Here is a 20385-nt window from a genome sequence, read left to right on the forward strand (position 1 = left end):
TCCTGGCCACAAATGATCTGCCCGCCTCAGCCTCCCAAACTGCTGGGATTACAGGCATGAGTCACCGAGCCCAGCCTTTTCATTTTCTTATATGAAGAAACTGTAACACTTTTCTTCCAAAGATCAACAATTAGTAGTTCCTTCTTCTCTAGGAAAATGTTACATCAGTTACATCCTCTGTTCTGAATTTTCACATTTCTGCATCGAGTGGCCTCTTCACTTCAAGCTATCTCCTAATTCCAATCCTAGAGCATCCTTTCACATTAAGGACCAAGGTTTCTCCTGCCCTTCTTTGCCAAAATTCCCCATTTGCCAAATTTCTCAAAATTTCTCCATGTCCGGAATTTTAAATCTACCTCAGTCTATGTTCTAGAATACACAATAAAGTGGTCAGATACTAGTTCCATATGCAGAATCACCATGAAGGAGACAGCCACAAAATGAACTGTATTGGTAATTCAAATTCTATAAATGATATTGCCCTTTGATTTACAGCATTCCAGGAAAATTTGATATATCTTAAAACTGTGTGGAAAACAGTTTATGTTTATATATAAAAATAGATTTTAGGCTCAGAAAATTATAAAAAAATTTTTTAACTGCATGAATGAGCAGTGGGACAACCAGCTCACACAGGATGCAGGACAATCCTTTGCTGTGCAGAACTGTCCTGGTCAGTGGAAGGTGTCTAGTATTTTCGATCCCACTAACTATATTCCAGTAGTGCCCTGCTCCCTGATATGGATTGGCTCTGTGTCTCCACCCAAATCTCATTTCAAATTGTAATCCCCGTGTGTCAAGGGAGACAGGTATTGGATCATGCAGGCAGCTTTCCCCATGCTGTTCTCATGATAGTGAGTGAATTCTCACCAGATCTGATGGTTTTATAAGTGTTTGGAAGTTCCTCCTTCACAGCACTTCTCTCTTTCTGGCCACCTGGTGAAGATGGTGTATGCTTCTCCTACCTCCATGATTGTAAGTTTCCTGAGGCCTCCCCAGCCATGCAGAACAGTGAGTCAATTAAACCCTTTCCTTTATAAATTATCCAGTCTTGGATATTTCTTTATATCAGTGTGAAAACACACTAATACACTCCATAATCACTGGGACAAGTAAAATCACTGCTAAATTTCCAAAAGAACCCCTGGAAGCAGTTCCATCCCAATAGATTTTTGATCTATAAATCCAGAGGCCTCTTTTCTTGTCATTGGCTACCTCTCTAGAGCATTTGACCTGTTGAGAAACTGCTCCTCATCTCTTCATCCTCTTTTGCATCCCATGTCACTGCAGCCCTGCAGCCTTCCTTTCCTCCTAAACCAATTCCTGCCTGGTATCATTATCTAACTTCTCACCTCACCCTGCCCACCCTGCTGTCCTTCCTTTTTCCTCTCCACATGCTGTTCAACTTCCTCTCCTAAGTAATTGACTCTCAAAGTGCCATTTGTACATGAAAAACCAAATCAACATTTCCAACTGCCACTTGGTCATTCACACAGAGAAAGCCTTAAGTTATGCATGTCCAAAATCAAACTACAGGTCTACCTTGGGAACATTGTGGGTTCAGTTCCAGACCACCTCAATAAAGCAAATATTGCAATAAAACAAGTCACAAACAAGATTTGGTTTCCCAGTGCATATAAGTGTTATGTGTACACTATACTGTATTCTATTCAGTGTGTAATAGCATTATATCTTTTAAAAAGCACTTACCTTAATTTAAAAAACACTTTATTGCTAAAAATAATGGTAATGATCTTAAAGCCTCCAGCAAGTCATAATCTGCTGGTGGAGGGTCTTGCTTTAACGTTGATGGCTGGTGAGTGATCAGGATGGCAGATTGCTGATGGTTGGCATGGCTGTGGCAGTTTCTTAAGATAACAGTAAAGTTTGCCACATCAATTGACTCTTCCCTTAAAGAACGATTTCCCTGTAGCATGTGATGCTATTTAACAGCATTGTTTATCACATAAAACTTCTTTCAGAATTGGAGTCAATCCTCTAAAACATTGATGCTGCTTTATCAGCTATGTTTAGACAATATTCTAAATTCTTTGTTGTCATTTGAACAATGTTCATAGCATATTCGCCAGGAATAGTTTCTATCTCAAGAAACCACTTTATTTGCTCAATCATAAGAAGCACCTCAAGTTTGATTATGAGATTGCAGCAATTCAGCCTCCACTTCCAATTCTACTTCTCTCGCTATTTCTATCACATCTGCAGTGACTTCATCCATTGGAGTCTTGAATCCCTCAAAGTTATCCACGAGGCTTGGAATCAGTTTCTTTCAAACTCATGTTAGTGTTATATTTTTACCTCCTCCCACGAATCATGGCTGCTCTTAATGGCATATAAAATGATAAATGCCTTCCAAAAGTCTTTTAATTACTTTGCCCAGTTCTATCAGAGGAATCACTGTCTGTGGCAGCTATCGCATTATAAAATGGATTTCTTAAATAGTGAGAATTGAGAGGCAAATTTGCTGCTTACTCCATGGGCTGCAGAATGGATGTTGTACTAACTGGCACGAAAACAACATTCATCTTCTTGTACATCTCCATCAGAGTTCTTGGGTGAGCAGGTGCACTGTCAGTGAGCACTAATATTTAAAAAAAAAAATTTCTGAGTAGTAGTAACTATTCAGGAATAGTAGTAAATATTCTGAGTAGAGTAAAATATTCAGGAAACCATATTGTAAACAGATAGGCTGTCGCCCAGGCCTTTTTGTTTCATCTATAAAGCACAAATAAAGTCAATTTAGCATAATTCTTGAGGGCCCTAGAATTTTCATAAGGGTAAATAAAAATTGGCTTAAACTTAAGGTCGCTGGGTGCATTAGCCCCTAATAGGTCTGTCCTTTGAAGCTCTGAAGTCAGGCTTTGACTTCTCTCTGGTTAGAGAAGTCTTAGATGGCATCTTCTTCCAATAGGCTATTAAGTCTACATTGATAAACTGCTGTTTATTGTAGCCGCCTCCATCTATCTTTGCTAGATCTTCTGGATAACTTGTTACAGCTTCTCCATCAGCACTTGCTTCTTCACCTTGTACTGTTATGTTATGCTTCTTTTCTTAAACCTCGTGAACCAAACTCTGCTAGCTTCAAACTTTTCTACAGTTTCATTACCTCTCTCAGCCTTGAGTTAGGGCCTTCCTCCTGACTAGGCTTTGGCTTAAAGGAATGTTGGGGCTGGTTTGATCCTCTATGCAGACCACTAAAATTTTCTGCATATCAGGAATAAGGCTGTTTCATTTTCTTATCATTCAGGTATGCACTAGGATAGCACTTTTAATTTCCTTCGAGAACTTTTTGTTTGCATTCACAATTTGGCTAAGTGTTTGCCACAAGACACCTAGCTTTTGGCCTATCTGGGTTTCTGACATGCCTTCCCCAGTAAGTTTATCATTTCTAGCTTTGATTTGAAGTGAGAGAAGTATGACTTCCTTTCACTTGAACACTTAAGAGGCTACTGTAAGGATATCAATTGGCCAAATTTCAATATTGTTGTGTCTCAGGGATAGGGAGGCCCAGGAGATGGAGAGAGGCAGGGAATAGCTGGTAGATGGAGCAGTCAGAACACACACAACATTTGTAGATTAATGGGCATCGGCTGTGGCACCCTAAAACAATTACAATCATAACATCAGAGATCAATGATCACAGATCACCATACTAGATACAAGAAAAATGAAAAAGTTCAAAATTTAACATGAATGCCCCAAATGTGACAGGGACATGAAGTGAGCACATACTGCTGGAAAATTGCACCAATAGACTTGCTCAACACAGGGTTGCCAAAAACCTTTAATTTGTGAAATAAACGAAAAAACCACAGTCTGTGAACTACAATAAAGCAAAGCACAATAAAATGAGGAAGGCCAGTAGTTCTCTTCCTCCAAATCCTGTTATTCCATCAGTTGTATCAATTTATGAGAATGGCAACATCATCTACTTAATCTAGAAGTAACAACCAATTTGATTCATTCTTCCTTCCGTACATCCAACTGATTGCACTCTCTGTCCATTTTCTCTATCTCATGGCAACATAGTTGCCTTTCTATCAATGTAGTTGAAGCTATCCTTGTCAGTAGCTTAGAGTATTGTCACAGCCTCCTAACTGGTACTTCCACTCCAATTTATTTTTTGATACTTACACAAAGGGAATTTCTGCAGATAATAATAGTAGCTAACATTAATTGCCTATCATATGCCAGGAACTATACTATGTGCTTCCTGTCTCTTTTAATATGCACAGCTACATCATAAAGTCAGAACTTTTTTTTTTTTTAACTTTACAGATGAGGCAAAAGAGGTTTGGGAGATTAAAGAATTTACCTAAGTTCACAGAGGTAGCTCAGAAATTACAACACCAGGAATCCAAGGTCTTTGGCTTCTAAAAACCCTGTTTGTTTTTGCTTTCTTTGCTTCTAGCTGTTTGCAATCTTAATGTTTATCTTTCTTTGCTTCTAGCCTGTTTGCAATCTTCAATGTCTATCCCTGTCCCATCTGCCTTTTCCTTCTCCTTCCATTCTTCCAACCCATGAGTCCTTCTTTTGGTTTTACTTATTTCCTTAAAGATTTACTTGTTAGCCATTTCAAGGAAGTCCTTCACTACAGGCTCCTTCTTCCACCATGTCCACATCTGTCCCCAGCCCTCTTTCTCTCCAGTCTCTCTTCCCAGCTGCTAAGAGAGGCTGGAAAAAGAAATGAATACACAGGATAGCTCCAACCTCTGCAGATGCAGATACACAAAACTCCCTGCATCTTTAGCTTTTCTCTAACTCTCAGGGTTGCTTTATGGTTCTGATATAATGAACCAATCAAGTACAAAGTGCCTTGTAAAGAGAGCTATAAAGCACCCTGCACGTGTAAGGTGCAACTAACTATTCACCCTCCTTTTACATGCTCAGGGCTTCAACTGAGTTACTCTGTGAGCAAGAATATTCTGTGTGCATCCAAGCAGAGAATGGCACATGTGTGTTCAAGGTGAAGGGAGAATAGAGCCCTAAGTAATATTGATGTTGGCCAGGAAAATCTCTACTTAACATTACTGCCAGAGTCCAGCTTAAAACTTCATTGAGGTTGACATAAGCGAGTAAGACAGGAAGAAAATAGTATTTTCTCACTTTAAAAATCTCTCGAGGAGGGTTCCCCTCCCCCCAGCACCCTCGAAGTTTGAAGTTTTTGCAAACATCTTCCCTTGCATTCACAAAGTCCTGCCCAGGTTCCTGTCCCTTCTAGTCCTGGCCGTCCCTCTTCCCGGGGGCTTCCACCCCTCCGACCCCCGCCGACCCGGGGTGGACTACAATTCCCGGCGTGCCGCGCGCGTCCGGCCGGCTGCACCGGGGCTTTGCGCGTGGCGGCCACCGAGCTCCTCGCGCGCGGGGCAAACCTCCCGGCGCGGCCATGCGGGGAGGTAAGTGATCCGCTTGTGCGGCCAGGGCTTGGGAAGGCGCCCGTCCTCTCCTCTCTCCAGGATGAAAAAAACAAACGAAGAATGCCGCAGTGAAAACCGCCCTGCCCTCCCTCATCTCGGCCGTGTGTCCAGTGCTCCTGCAGCTCGTGCACCCACGGGCATGGGCTCTCACCCTGGCGTGGAATTGGGGGCAGAATAGTGCCCTGCCCCACGGAGAGCCGGGGCTCGTCTGGGGCTGCTGGCAGGGCTCGGGGAGCTGGACGGGGTGGTGGCAAGACTCGGAGGGGTGCCCCGCGAGCGCCACACCTCCACACTCCACTTTCCAAAGGCCAGCTTCCCCGGGGAGCCCCCACACTAAACGCCAGCGAACCGTCTCTCCGTGAAAGTCTTAGCCAGAAACTTTCCCCGCTGTGTCGCCAATGCCACAGAGAGTCGCGTGGCTCTCGGCCGGCGCTGCTGATCCCAGAGGCAGCCTGGCGTCTTCAGTCCCAACCGTCCCATCTCCATGCCAGTTCTCACTTGCCCCTGAGACTCCATTCCCGGCGCAGAGAGGTCGGCTCTGCCGTCGGAAGGCTTCAGGCTCGACGCGCCTGGGGTCGGATCCCGGGAGGCAGGGACCGGCGGCTCCTTTGGGACTCCCTAGGCGAGTCCTTTTTGCCTGGGGGATGAAAGCTGATCTAGAAAAGAAGCCAATCAAAGTCAACAGCTTGCAGCCCTTCCATACCGCCTCTCCTCCAGCTACCTGAGCTCATTCCCAAGTGGGTCTAAAGTTCTGCTCCACAATCCTGACGCCAAAGTTATTTCAGTATATAATTTGGAGATTTCAGGATCTCCAAAGTTATCTCAGCATATCCCATAATGTGCTGGATCAGAAGGTCTTGTTTGGTTGCCTCTCTCCCTCATCCCCACACACCACATACACACATACCCCACATACCTACCACACCCACACACAAAATACACCAGATAGTGCACACATCACACACCACACTTAATGCTACACACTACGCACATGTCTTTTTTTATCAGCAAAGGATTGATGTCAAACAGTTTGTTGGAGGCAGTGTGTGAGTACTAGTGTGTGTGTGTGTGTGTGTGTGTATATATATTTATATTCACAAGTGACAGTTTACTACCAAAGTTAGAAACTAGCTGGTACATGAAACCTCCTGTTGTCAAAAATTAGAGTGTCTTTGGGGCTCACTTTTTATAAAATGGTATTAACTTCCTACAACATCTTCTGAAACTTTACTCTTGTGTCACAGGCAAACTTTTGATCACAGCAGGCCAGATGGGAGGGGATGTCCCTTTGTATATGTAGGAAGAGATGCTTGGAAAAACTTCAGAGAATCCTTTCTCCTGTGGCCGTGTCTTAAGGAAGAGCTGGGTGTAGCTACAGTTTCTTTGCTTTTTCCGCTTCAGGAGTGGAGAGCTGAATATGCTTTTGTTCTGAGCAGCAGTGTCAGGACAACCCCCGCTCCTCTGCACACAGAGCTCCCAGTCCAGCCTGCTTCCAATTTGAATTTACTGGGAGAATATATTGTTCAGGAATTTCAGATCAAGTCCAAAAGCATTATGGAATCTGTTGGTGAAAGAGCTCTTTATCTCTATAAGAGTCCATCATTTGAGATCAGCACTGGTGAAAAATCCACATGCCTGATCCATGCTCAGAAGATAGCGCTCAAAAATATTTAAACATTTACAATTGGTTCCTAGATTACTATTGTTCGTTTGCCTTTTCAAGGAAGCAATGGCAAATATTTGAACTCATTCTAGGCAGTGATCTTCAAGGAAGTCGAAAGTTTCTAATATAATTCCTGGATTAAGTAAAGGACAAATTTTTGACCTTGAAATTCAGGTACCAAATTTGAATCAAAGTTGATCTCCTAGTGTCTTTAAAAATTATTTTTTAAAAGGAGGCAGGCATTTTTCTCCTCGGATTCTACCCGAATTCTACAGGGTATTACAGCAACAGATAACTTTTTTCCAGGATCTTTCTGGGGAACCTGTGTTCTCTGCCCTATCTTGAGTGGTTTTGTTGACTATCTTGACCTAAAAGTGTCCAAATGAAGAGGCAACCATGTACGTTTTCTGTGTATGTGCAGAGCATTTATGGGATGAGACTGTTCCACTGGAGAAGTGGTTTAAGCAAAGCAAGGGAACTGTGAGAATGACCAGTATAACTTAAACAAAAGATGTTGCCTAGCCTCTCTGCTCCATCTCCGAGTTTTCTGATTTGGTATTTAGAATGATGGCAGGAGAGACTGAATTTTGGGGTGGGTATAATATCTTTCTATTCATATGTAACAAATATAGTACCAGGCGCTCATAGATTGTAAGTGATGGTTGAATTTCTCAAATTATGCTTTTTTTGCAACTAGGATAAACAGTTAAAGTTAAACCTCCCAGAACTAATTGTTTTTCTTTTGTAGAATAAGGTTTTGTTTGTTTCAGTTTGAATTTTGCTGGCTTCATTTGGCAGGATAAATGTCAAAATAAAAGAATGTGGGCATATTCAGGAGATCTGGTCATCTATTTTGCATCCTCTCTGAAATATGTTACTTCCTGCATAATGAAGTAAAAGGATTTGCTGCTGAGCAGTACTTTCCTCATTCTCACAAAGGGATTACTTAAAAGCCAGCCCTGGGAACTTTGTCCAGGAATCTCTATTGGGAAAAAAAAAGAGTAAAACAGGGACTGCAGCTTCCGAGTGTTCTCTGGTTATAGCCCATAAGCACTGTATTCTCACTCTTATTTTTCCCTAAGGGGAGAAAAAGAAATAGTTTGAAGCATGACATTCATGCTCAGAACAACAGCTAAGACCTATCATACAGCAACAATGAAGGGGAGGGAGAAAATAAGAAGCTATTAAGACAGCTTGTTTTTCTTTGTACAAGACAGGTGCAGGGAGAATTCTGCAGGTTTTGGACTCCTGATTCATTCACTTGCACTAATTTTGCTGAAGGTAGTTAGCAAAAGTGAACAGGCACACTGTAGCTTTAAAAAGTCAGCCATGAACCAGAAGGCAGTTGGTGCAGCTTGTGTGTGATTCCTAACGTCATGTTGGCTGAGAGCCAGCCTGGTTTTATTTCACTGTGTCAAATTGTACCTCCTTATTGAATTCCTTTGCCAGCCTACTTTGTGAAAGAAAACATTGGGGTTTCTTTGGCTGTTCTTGATAAGCCTATAAAAAATGATATTTTTTAGTTGCTTATAGGTAGGTTTTCTTTTTACTCTTCCACAAAAAAAGAAAATAATAGTAATAATAATAAGACAATGTAGTGTGATGTTGCAGAGTATCATTGTGAGTGTTTTGTTTTGTTTTGTTTTCTGAGATGCTTAGAAAATGGTGAATGTGTAAGTTTCCAACTGAAGTGAAATCATATTCTGTTAGCATGGAGCAGCAGCACTATCTTCCTGTGTACTCTAACGGTGTGTGAATGTATGCTAATATCTATATGTATATTAAATGTTGAATTTCTCTATCAATAATCTAAGTGGTTTAGCAACTGGAAGTTTGTGTGTATGTGTGTTTCAGGAGTGAAGATTATCCCACACTTACAGTTTTATTTGTTAATCATCTACTTCTCTCACAGTGATAAAATCTTGCGAATATACTAAATGATGCACTTGCCATGTAAGAGTAATCCCTAGAGAAGGAGTGCCGAAGTATAAAGTGATTTTAGTGGGAATGTATTTAATTTATGGCTTCAGCTGAATAAGAGCAAACACGTTTCGGGACTGTTTCTTCCTTTTTCTTTTTTTCTTAAAGCAGTTTTGTTCGTAGCTTTTTCATTTTGCTAATTGCATATTAATTGAGGCAGGCTTTTAATTTTTCACAGCCCTCATCCTAAACAAAAAGACAGAGTGATGGATGCTACAATATCTCCTTAAATGTTTTGATGATTTTTCATACATCTAATGAGCTACCTACTCTTTCTTACACACATACATACACACACACACACACACACACACACCAGCACCACCTTTCTGTGCTAAGGACTATCTGGCATTTTTTGTGAGCTTCCTGCTTTACCACAGCATGGCCATCTCACAGATTCGTTGAGAATGTGAGGTAGGGGAATACTTGCTGACAAAAGCTTTAAGTGTCCTTCTGCATTGCAATGAAACAATCTAGGAGCAAGGGGGAGTGGACAAAAAAACAAATGCAATAAGAAAAAACAAATCACAGCCCATAATGGGAGGGGGGCAGGAAAAGGGGGATTGTTTTTCTCTACTTTGACTCATTTATGAGTTGCAGTGTCTTAAGTGAGAGCTAAGCACCCAGAAGAAGCTGTGCTAGTTCACACAGCACTTGTTTTGAACGAGGATTCAATTTCATTTGCAAATGCTTATTGTCAAGGCAGGGAGTGCCAGTACAGATGAAAGCACCCCAGTCTGTCTCCAGTTCTTTAGGTTTAATCACATCTCTCCAATCGCCGAGGGAACTGGAGATTTAAACAAACAGACGTGAACTGGTGTGAAGCTGTAAAAGGGACCATTATGTTTCTGATTCAGAATATATATTCTTCTCTCACTTTCTAAGAATTAAACACAAGCTTTTCTCCCTTATTGATTAGTTGCTGAAGTAAAGGAACCCTGCAGCCTTCCCATGCTATCTGTTGACATGGAAAACAAGGAAAATGGCTCTGTCGGTGTAAAAAAGTAAGTGAAGCTGGCTTCTGAGTTCTGCTTCTGCAAACAACAGAGGGACTTGGTTTCTATTTTCGTACTTCTTGCTTATCTGCTACAATACACAGTTTGGGGGTCGCCTTGGTTTGTCTACACTGGCCACCATTCTCTCTTCTCCCCTCTACCCCAGTTACCTTTTTCTGTATTCCATTTCTAAGACAGAGATGACTCAGACATCAAAATATATATAAAAGGTTTGTGTATCAGGCTTTGGAACAAGGATGGTTGAGGATTTCAGCCCTGCATTCTGTATGTTGAAACAAAACCTCCAAGCAGAGACTCTTCCATAGACAACACAGAATGAGGGCAGAAAATAGAGTTTGAGTTTTTTTCTGAAATACAATCACTTCTAACTGAAAACTAAGAGCTATAGTGCAGGAAGGGAAAAATCTTCAGTAAGAATACTAGTTTAACAACTTCTCTGTCCTAATTTTATGAACTGTTTAATGAATGTGAAACATTTCAGTGCATACATGGTGTTTATTGTAATGTCTGTTCTCACATTTGAAACTTGTGTTTATGTGTTGTGTAAGAGTTATATACTTGATTCTTTTAAATAGGAAAATTCAATTGCATTATGTAACATAATATTTTGATATTTATGAGTCTATAAAAATGTACATTCTCAGGAGTTATAGCAAAGCAATAACTACTTTGATTACAAGGAGAAAGTAAGTTCCAAGAGGGAGTTATCTGTTTCATTCCTTTCCATATCATTTAGTTTAAAGTCACCATCAACTGAGCTTTGGAGGAAACTAATTAAATATAATCCATAGAAGCTGTGATATCTAAATGAGGAAGCAGTGTGCTATATGTTTATGAATAGAAGGTATATTTTGCTTCACGGCAAAGTTACATTAAAACTAACTTAATAAAATCTATTTTTTAAAGTTCTTGGGTAATTTATGTATCAGCGCCATATTGTGATGCTTATTACCATCCCTGAAGTTTGGGGTAGGTAGGTGGAGGAGAAGTGAAAGAAACAGATGCTGTTTTAAGCATAAGTTAGATCAGTGTTATCCAACAGTACTTCAACAGTGATGGAAATATTCTGTATTTCGGCTGTCTAAAATGGTAGCCACTAGCCACATGTGTCTAAGAACATGAAATGTGAGTAGTATAAATAGGAAACTGAACTTTTAATTCTACTTAATTGTAATTAGTTTTAAAATTAATGGCTTTACTGAAGTATAATCTTTGCATAATAAATTGCATGTGTGTAAAATATAAAATATGGTAAGTATTGATATTTTTATCTCCTCTTGAAATTACTACCACAATTAAGATAATGAACATTTCCATCACTTCCAAAATTACCTTATGACCTTTTGTGATCTCTCCCTCCTCTCCTTTTCTGCCCCTGTATCTGCTGGCAACCACTGTTATGCTGTCATTATAAATTATTTTGCTTTTTCTAGAATTTTATATTAATGAATGTGTATACACATACACATATATACTTTCTGTCACTCAGCATAAATTTGGGATTTATCCACATTATTGTGTATATCAATACCTCATTACTTTTTATTACTGAGTAACGTTTCATAGTTTGGATCTACAACAATTTGTTTACTATCATCCATATGATGATAGACATTTGGGTTGTTTCTATTTCTTAGGTATTATAAATAAAGCTGCTTTGATCATTTTTGTGCAGGTCTCTGTGTGGACATATGCTTTCATTCTCATTCATAATTACTTAGGAATGGAATTGGCTGGGCTCTGTGGTGGATGTCTGTTTAACTTTTTAAGAAACTGCCAAACTCTTTTTTGAACTGATTGTCCCATCTTCATTCTCACCAGCAGTGTGTGAAGTGTTCCAGTTGCTCCACGTCCTCATGAGCTTAGTGTGATCATTTTCATATTAGACATTATATCAGGTGTTTTATGTTTTAATTTTAATTTCCCTCATGACTAATGATGTTAAGCATCTTTTCCTGTGCTTATTTGCCATTCATGTATCTTCCTAGATAAACTGTTAAGTCTTTTGCTCATAGTTTTATTGGGTTAGTTTTTTTCATATTTATTGTATAGAGAGTTTTTATATATTATGAATATGTCCTTTATCATATATATTATTAGAAAATATTTTCTTTGAGTATGTGACCTGTCCTTTCATTCTCTCCATAGTATCTTTCAAAGTACGAAAATTTTTAAATTTTAATGAAGTCAGTTTAATCCATTTTTTTCTTTTATGGATAGTGCTTTTGGTGTCATATTTAAGAATCTGGCCTAATGCAAGGCTACTATTATTTTCTCCTGTGTTTTCTTTTAGAAGTTTTATAGTTTTAGGTTTCAGGGTTTAGGACTATGATTTTTGAGTTAATTTTCGTTTGTGCTGTGAGATAAGGGCTTGAAGAGTTGAAGTGCTTTGTGTGGTGGTGGTAGTGGTGCTGGATTTTTGCCTATGGATATCCAATCTTTTCACCTCTGTTCAAACACTTCTGCAACTTTGTTGAAAAATAATTGATCGTATATATGTGGGTTTATTTCTGACTCTATTCTATTCCATTGATCTTTTTGCATATATTTATGCCAATACACACTGTTTTGATAAATATAACTTGAAATCAGGTAGTGTTAGCCATCTAACTGCGTTCTTTTTCAAGGTTGTTTTGCCTCTGTACATGAATTTTAGAGTTAGCTTGTCAATTTCCACCAAATTCTTTTTTAGAATCTGTTACATTTTGATTGACATTACATTGAACTATATATCAGTTTGGAGACAGTTAACATTTTAACAATATGATGTCTTCCAACAAATGAACACAGTACTTTTCCCCATTTACTTAGATCTTTAATTTCTCTCAGCAATGATGTGCAGTTTTCACTATGCAGATCTTGCACCTTTTTGCCAGACACATCCCTAATATTTCATGTTTTTGATGCTATTTTAAGTGATATTGATATTTTAATTTGAATTTTCAATTATCTTATTATATATAAATAGAATTGATTTTTATATTGATCTTATATGCCACAACCTTGCTAAACTCACTTATTACTTTCAGTAGCTTTTTAGTAGATTACACCATATTTTGTAACATAGACAATTATATCTTGTGAATAAAGACAGTTTTACTTCTTCCTTCCCAATCTGAATGCCTTGTATTTCTTTATTCTTCTTTATTACACTGAGAAGACCCTCCAGTGAAAAGTTGGAAAAAGTCGTGAGCTGGGTGCTGGGAGGCCAAAGTGGGCAGATCACTTAAGATTAGGAGCTTGAGACCAGCCTGGCCAACATGTGAAAACCCCATCTCTACTAAAAACACACACACACACACACACACACACACACACAAAGAGAGAGAGAAATTAGCTGGGTGTGGTGGTGCGTGCCTATAATCCCAGCTACTCAGGAGGCTGAGGCAGGAGAACCCCTTGAACTGGGGAGGCAGAGGTTGAAGTGAGTCAAGATTGTGCCACTGCACTCTGGACTGGGTGACAGAGCGAGACTCCGTCTCAAAATAATAATGACAATAATAATAATACAATAAGAAAAAATAAAGAAAAAAGTGAAAACAGGCATCCCTTTGTTCGTCATCTAAGACTTTTTCATATCTACGTTCTTCTATGTGTGTGTGTCTTTTTTTCTGTGTGCTTTTAAGATATTCTTTTTTTCATTGGTGTCTTAAGCAATTTGGTTATGAGACTTGGTGTGGTTTCCGTCATGTTTCTTGTGCTTTGTGTTTGTTTGGTTTCCTGGATCTCTGCATGGGCCTAATTTTCATCAAGTTTTGAAAATTGTCAGCCATTATTTTTCAAATATTTTTGGTCTCTCCCTTTTTCTTTGGGGAACTCCAGTTTTACGTGGATTTGCCCACTTGATATTGTCCCATAATTCATTGATGAACAGTTCGTTTTGTTTTTTGGTTTTTTTTTTTGAGACGGAGTTTCACTCCTGTTACCTAGGCTGGAGTGCAATGGTGCGACATCGGCTCACCGCAACCTCCACCTCCTGGGTTCAGGCAATTCTCCTGCCTCAGCCTCCTGAGTAGCTGGGATTACAGGCATGCCCAGCTAATTTTTTTGTATTTTTAATAGAGACAGGGTTTCACCAGGATGGTCTCAATCTCTTAACCTCATGATCCACCCGCCTCGGCCTCCCAAAGTGCTGGGATTACAGTCAGTTCATTTTTTTAAAGTCATTTTCTCTGTGTTTCATTTTTGATAGCTTCTATTGCTTTGCATTCGTGTTCACTAATCATTTCTTCTAAAATGTCAAATTGTTGTCAATTCCACCAATGCATTTTTCATTTCAGACAATGTAGTCTTTTTAAAATTGTTTTAGTCAGAAAAGTAAATATGGCCCCCATTACTCCATCTTGATTGGAGGTAGAAATGCCATTTAATTTATATAGCCACAGGTTACTAGTGGCTAACACTGAATAGGGCAGAGTTATATTATAATGCAGACTCCAGAAAGAGAGAAAACATAGAGTCTTAAGGCTATATTGTGGAGGGGCTGCCATATACCTTGTAGGATGTTTGTCAGCATCCCCAGCTTCTACCAACTAGTTGCCAGCAGTATGCCTCTCCAGCCTTGACAATCAAAAATGTCTCCAGACACTGCCAAATGTCCCTGAGGGGAAAAATTGGCCTCAGTTTAGAACCATAGGCTAACCCCCACCTGAGTAATGTGTGACAGGGTGGCTTCTAGGCATCAGAAACGAGCTGACATATTTGTACTGGTTATTTCTTAAACTCTTAAAAGATCATGGAGTTTTAAATATTCCAGTTTGAAGCTTCTGCTTTCTTTCTTTACATATCACCGAAGAGAAGGGCAGAGAAGAAGAGAGGTAAAATATTAACTTTTTGGAGAATGTGGGCAAAACACACTATGGGATTCTTATACTATTCTTGCAACTTTTCTGTAAGTCTGAAATTTTTTTAATTAAAAAAAAAAGCTATTTTATTAGTTGAGAAAGAAAATTTTTCTTCCTTTAGGAAAGAAGCAACACTCCTAGCCCAAATTGGAGACCAGGGGAAATTAAACACAGCATTGCAGTGGCAAGTCTCAAGTTTACAACACTTGAATTTTACCTTGCTTTTGTTTCTTAAATAGTAGAAGAATATTTAATAAATCACTGATTTCTCTCTGCCTCAGTTCTCTTGAATGTAAAATAGAAATAAAGAGTCGTGAGGATCAAAAGGAAGCAGTTATAAATTATAGAGTGATACAGCAGTGATAAACTTTATATATTACAGCCTTTTTTTTTTTAAAGTAAGTAAACAGGAGCTCAAGAAGTGAATACTTAAAAATGGCATGAGAAGGTGGCAAGCCTGAAGTTTGAACCCAGCTCTTCCAACTCCAAGATAACTTTTTTTTTCTTCATACAACTTTTGTTCTATAACTATCCTCACTCAGTCCCATAAACTGGAATGCATGTTGTTTTAGGCAGTCTTGAAGCAGGCATATTCCAAGGCTGGATCCTTGTTCTTCTGTCATTGCTACAAGAGATAAAAAAGGATAATTGAGATGCATATGCCAGGTCTTCTAATTTCAAACTTGTTGACCTAAATGACTGTGAAGGGATAAATGCTACCTTGAGAATTTTAAACAGATGTCATGCTGGACCCCTCTCCTCCCTTCCTTCTTAGATTCATTTATTCCTGCCAAAGTCTCCCAGCCTCAGCCCACAAAATTCTTAGATCTCTAATGTGGACCCTTGTTCAGATCTCTGTTATTCTGTATGAGTCAATATGATTTTGACATGACAGTCAAGGCTGATTCCACTTGAACACATTCTGAAATGGAAGAGTAAGTGAATCTTATATTGAATTTTATATTCAGGGTCTTCAATGGTAATAATCCACAAATCAATAAGAAAAGCACAAACAGAAAAATACCAAAGAAAAATGGCCAAAACATGGGCAAACATTCCATAGCAGAGGAAAAATATATGGCCAATTAACATATGAAGATATGTTTAGTACCATTAGTGACCAAGAAAATGCAGATTAAGATCATAATGATGTACCCATTCACTTGGCAAAAATTTAAAAATGTGGCAATACCAGTCAGCGAAGATATGGATAGGATACAATGCTAGTAGGAATATTAACTGATAGGGCAGCTTTGCAGAACAATTAGGTATTATTTTCTAGTGTTAATTGAATATTTTACAAATTAACAATTCAGTTTCTGAATATATATATATCAATCAGTGCTTCCCAACAGAAATAAAATCTGAGCCACATTTGTAACTTTCAGTTTTCTAGTGGTATATTTAAATAGGGAAAATAAATTTTAATAATATATTTTATTTAACTCGTATCATTTTAACATGTAATCAACATGACATTATCAATGAAATATTTTACCTTTTTTTTTTACTAAATTTCCTGAATCTGTTGTGTACTTTACACTCAAAGCAGGGGGGTTCAATCTTTTGGCTTCTCTGGGCCACATTGGAAGAATTGTCTTGGGCCACAGATAAAATACACTACCACTAACAATAGCGGATGAGCAAAAAGAAAAAACAAATCATAATGTTTTTAAAAAGTTTGCAAATTTGTGTTGAGCCACAGTCAAAGCCATCCTGGGCTGCATGGAACCTGTGGGCCACAGGTTGAACAAGCTTGACTTCTAGTAGCTCTCATTTTGGACATAACATTTTCACTGGACATATTTAATCTGCATTTATATTTCCTAAAATTTACAGTTCAAAAGGTAGCATCACATACCTAAGTAATTCCAAACATATTTTAAAAATTTTCAATAACTGAATTAAGGAGAAATTATTTTCTTGTAATATTTGCATCCACATTGACAAAACTGATTTGTCTTGATTTGACTTGGAAGCAAAAGCATATTGACTTCAAAGCTACATCTGTTCAAGTTAAGTCAATTTACTAACACGCGTCAACTCAATATTACCCACATTGAATTCAAAGGGGTTTTGCATAAATTGATAAGCAACAATGTTTATCAATTTCAATAAATATGCAAATTTCCTTGAAGTTTATTCATGATAGAAAATGTATGAAATTATTATTGTATATTATATTGCACTCTGAAAAGTTGCAATTTTAGTCTAAACTTTTGTTCCTCTTTAACTAGGTCACAAATTAGCTTTTCCTTTCCTTAGAACGTCAAATTTAGCTTTTTCATATGCTGTGTGCTATCAAAATTACTCAGTAATTTTTGTCTTTAATTTTTGAATATTTGGCCAGGCATGGTGGTTAATGCCTGTAATCCCAGCACTTTGGGAGGCTGAGGTGGGCAGAACTTGAGGTCGGGAGTTCAAGACCAGCCTGGCCAACATGGTGAAACGCCGTCTCTACTAAAAATAAAAAAATTAGCTGGGTATGGTGGCGGGCACCTGCAATCCTAGCTACTTGGGAGGCTGAGGCAGGAGAATCGTTTGAACCTGGGAGGCGGAGGTTACAGTCAGCTGAGATCATGTCACAGCACTCCAGCCTGGGTGACAGAGCAAGACTCTGTCTAAAAAAAAAAATTAATATTTAACAAGCATTTCTTTTGTTTCAACAAAATCTTGAACAGTACAGCAAATCTTTGTAAATCTTTTCCTTACTTAATCAACAAACATTGGTAAAGAACACAGATTATGACGTTCATTGTCTTCTATTTCTTTTAGCAGTTCCATTAACTAGCATTCATCCATTACACTGAACAGTTCAACAATAGCATCTGTAACACTTTTCAAGTTTGCTTCAGAAAACACAACATAGATACCATGCAGTGGAATGAAGGAGTAAGAAAACATTGGTCTTTTGTTTTAAAATTACAATAAATTCCAATTTTTAAAATTCAGATTTTTTTTTAAAACTAACATTGCTGAAGCACCATCCATCTGGATAGAATTTAATTTTTGTTATCTGACTAAAATTCTTTGACAGTTAAAAGATTCAAAAATATCTAAACCATGAATTTAGTTTTTCAAGTTGTAAATTGATGTTTCTTTATAAATTAGGGAATCTTTTGAGATAAAACATACCTTAAGTATTAATGAGGCAGTGTCTTTATGTTGTACTTTCATCTAAAACTGAAGTTTTAATTAATGGCTTTTTATATTTTGAACCAGTTGGTCTTAGGTTTTGTTAGAAAGACCTTGTATTCTTCAGGCAATTGTTTGGTGGCTTGATTGGAAAATCTTTTACTTTTTGTTACATACCTGTTTAGTCTTTTCTGATAGTATTTTAGCGAAACTTCTATAACTGAAATAACTATATGTCCATTGAAAAATTGGTCTTTTAGGGCCAGGCGCGGTGACTCACGCCTGTAATCCCAGCAGTTTGGGAGCCCAAGGCGGGTGGATCACGAGGTCAAGATCCTGGTCAGCATGGTGAAACCCCGTCTCTACTAAAAATACAAAAAATTAGCTGGGCATGGTGGCGCGTGCCTGTAATCCCAGCTACTCAGGAGACTGAGGCAGGAGAATTGCCTGAACCCAGGAGGTGGAGGTTGCGGTGAGCCGAGATCGCGCCATTGCACTCCAGCCTGGGTAACGAGCGAAACTCCGTCTCAAAAAAAAAAAAAAAAGAAAAAGAAAAATTGGTCTTTTATCTATGTAAATATCTAAGTCATTTATAGCTAAACAAAGTTATAAGCTCAGATTCTGTCTTAAATCATATTATCTTTACTTTTTTTACATAACAAACTGCATTTTTTTCTCTTGCTATGTTCTAACATATTGCAATTGTTATTCATCATGAAATTTCCAACATACCTTCTTTCTGTCCATTTTTTCTTTATTGTCTGTTACTAGTTTCTGTATCTCCTCTCAATTCTGATTTCTTTTTAGATTTTAAAATTTGTCTATGCTTATTTTTAACTAAAAATATTTAATTATATAATAATTAAAATAACAAAAATGTAAATTTAATTACCAATAACAAGATACAAAGGGATCCTCATAACTTGTGCTGTCCACAAGCGTTCAACAAACACATTACAGTGTTACCTGGATCAATAAGAAAAAGTTATTTGAACTGAATCATTCTCTAACACCAGTTAAATGGGGGAGGTACTACCATAGAGGACACATGGACCTGCCATGAGAACTTCAACAATAGTACCCTATTGGTTGGAACAGTTTGAGCAAAATATAGGCAAAACAAAACAATGGAGTTGTGTTTAACATAAACACATTTTGTATCACTTCAAGTTTTTACATTTAAACTAAATTAAATTTAAAACTTAGTTCCTCAAATTTTAAATGCTCAATAGCCACATGCTACTAGCTACTACCATATTGAAAAGCACAAGTATATACCCAAAATAAATTATTGCATAGGGGAAAGGTTATATGAACATGAGATTGAGGATGATGATTAACTCAGGTGAGGAGAGCATGAATGGGGAGCTCTGAATCATATAGGTAGATATGGTTATTATTAAGATTCCAGATTTTATTTTGCCTAGTAGGTTCATGGGTATTTATTTCATTATTAAAAATAGCTACCTAAATAACTAAGATGGAGCCATCTGAATAGTCGAGATATCGTTTTTGACAGTTTTAGTACACAAACTCTGTGTATCCATATGTATACATAATAACACAAGACTATAAACGTATATTCACATGTACTAAAGAATGTACACATATATGGGGGCATACACAAAAATGTACACATATATTCAAAACACGCTCACAAGTAAGCTTTTATTGAACAAATGGGATCATAGCATTCTCTTTTTGTGGATTTCAGATGTACAGATTTGGGATTAATTAAAAACTTGGGTCCATGACACACTTATCATTGATCTGTGTTTGGCCATGTTAGAATTTTTACTAAATTTTTTAAATTCATGTATTTAACATGTATGTGCATATCTGTTCAAATCATGAAAGTTCAATTTTTTTTTTTTGGCCATTTGCTTAGTCTTTCTTACTCCCTTTTTCAGATGAAAAATGTCTTTTTCTCCCCTTTTTCATTTTATCCTACGATGGGAGGAGGAACCAATGTTCGTACATGACAGATGCATATAGTAAGTTTCTTTTAAACAGCAAGCAGTTTATTTCCCTACCATCACCGTGCCCCTGAGCCCTCAGTGGAGAAGTCCTACTGCAGTAGAAAGTTCTCAGTGATGAAGCTGAGCAAGGACTTTCAAGGCAAACCACTTCTTATTAATGCTACTTCTTTCTTACAAATGCGTCTTCACCATATTCCTCTGCCTTTATGTTCAGTGTATTGTTTCGTTTTGAAGCAAAAGCATTTAAAAAAAGGTTTTGGAACTAACATTCATGTCCTAATTAGTAATGTGATGCCTTTTTTTCTTGGTAATGAATGTTGTAAGGTTTTGAAC

General features: G+C 38.0%; 1 protein-coding gene across 7 annotated transcripts in view; it reads left to right on the forward strand.

Annotated features, from left to right (window-relative positions):
- Positions 1 to 5325: 5325 nt before the first annotated feature.
- Positions 5326 to 20385, forward strand: part of SAMD13 (sterile alpha motif domain containing 13) — a 73414-nt gene continuing 58354 nt past the window's right edge. For 3 of the 7 annotated variants that reach the window (XM_078332339.1, XM_078332334.1, XM_003733481.6), the window contains exons 1-2: positions 5326 to 5414; positions 9998 to 10082. In XM_078332339.1, the coding sequence (XP_078188465.1) occupies positions 5405 to 5414; positions 9998 to 10082 (95 nt within the window). In that variant the 5' untranslated portion in view covers positions 5326 to 5404. Of the gene's footprint in view, positions 5415 to 8537; positions 8632 to 9435; positions 9493 to 9997; positions 10083 to 20385 lie in introns of those variants that run through there. The other 4 variants (XM_078332335.1, XM_078332337.1, XM_078332336.1 and 1 more) reach the window with 2 other exon arrangements.

This window comes from Callithrix jacchus, chromosome 7, assembly GCF_049354715.1.
Source record: "Callithrix jacchus isolate 240 chromosome 7, calJac240_pri, whole genome shotgun sequence".
NCBI classification, from domain to species: domain Eukaryota; kingdom Metazoa; phylum Chordata; class Mammalia; order Primates; family Cebidae; genus Callithrix; species Callithrix jacchus.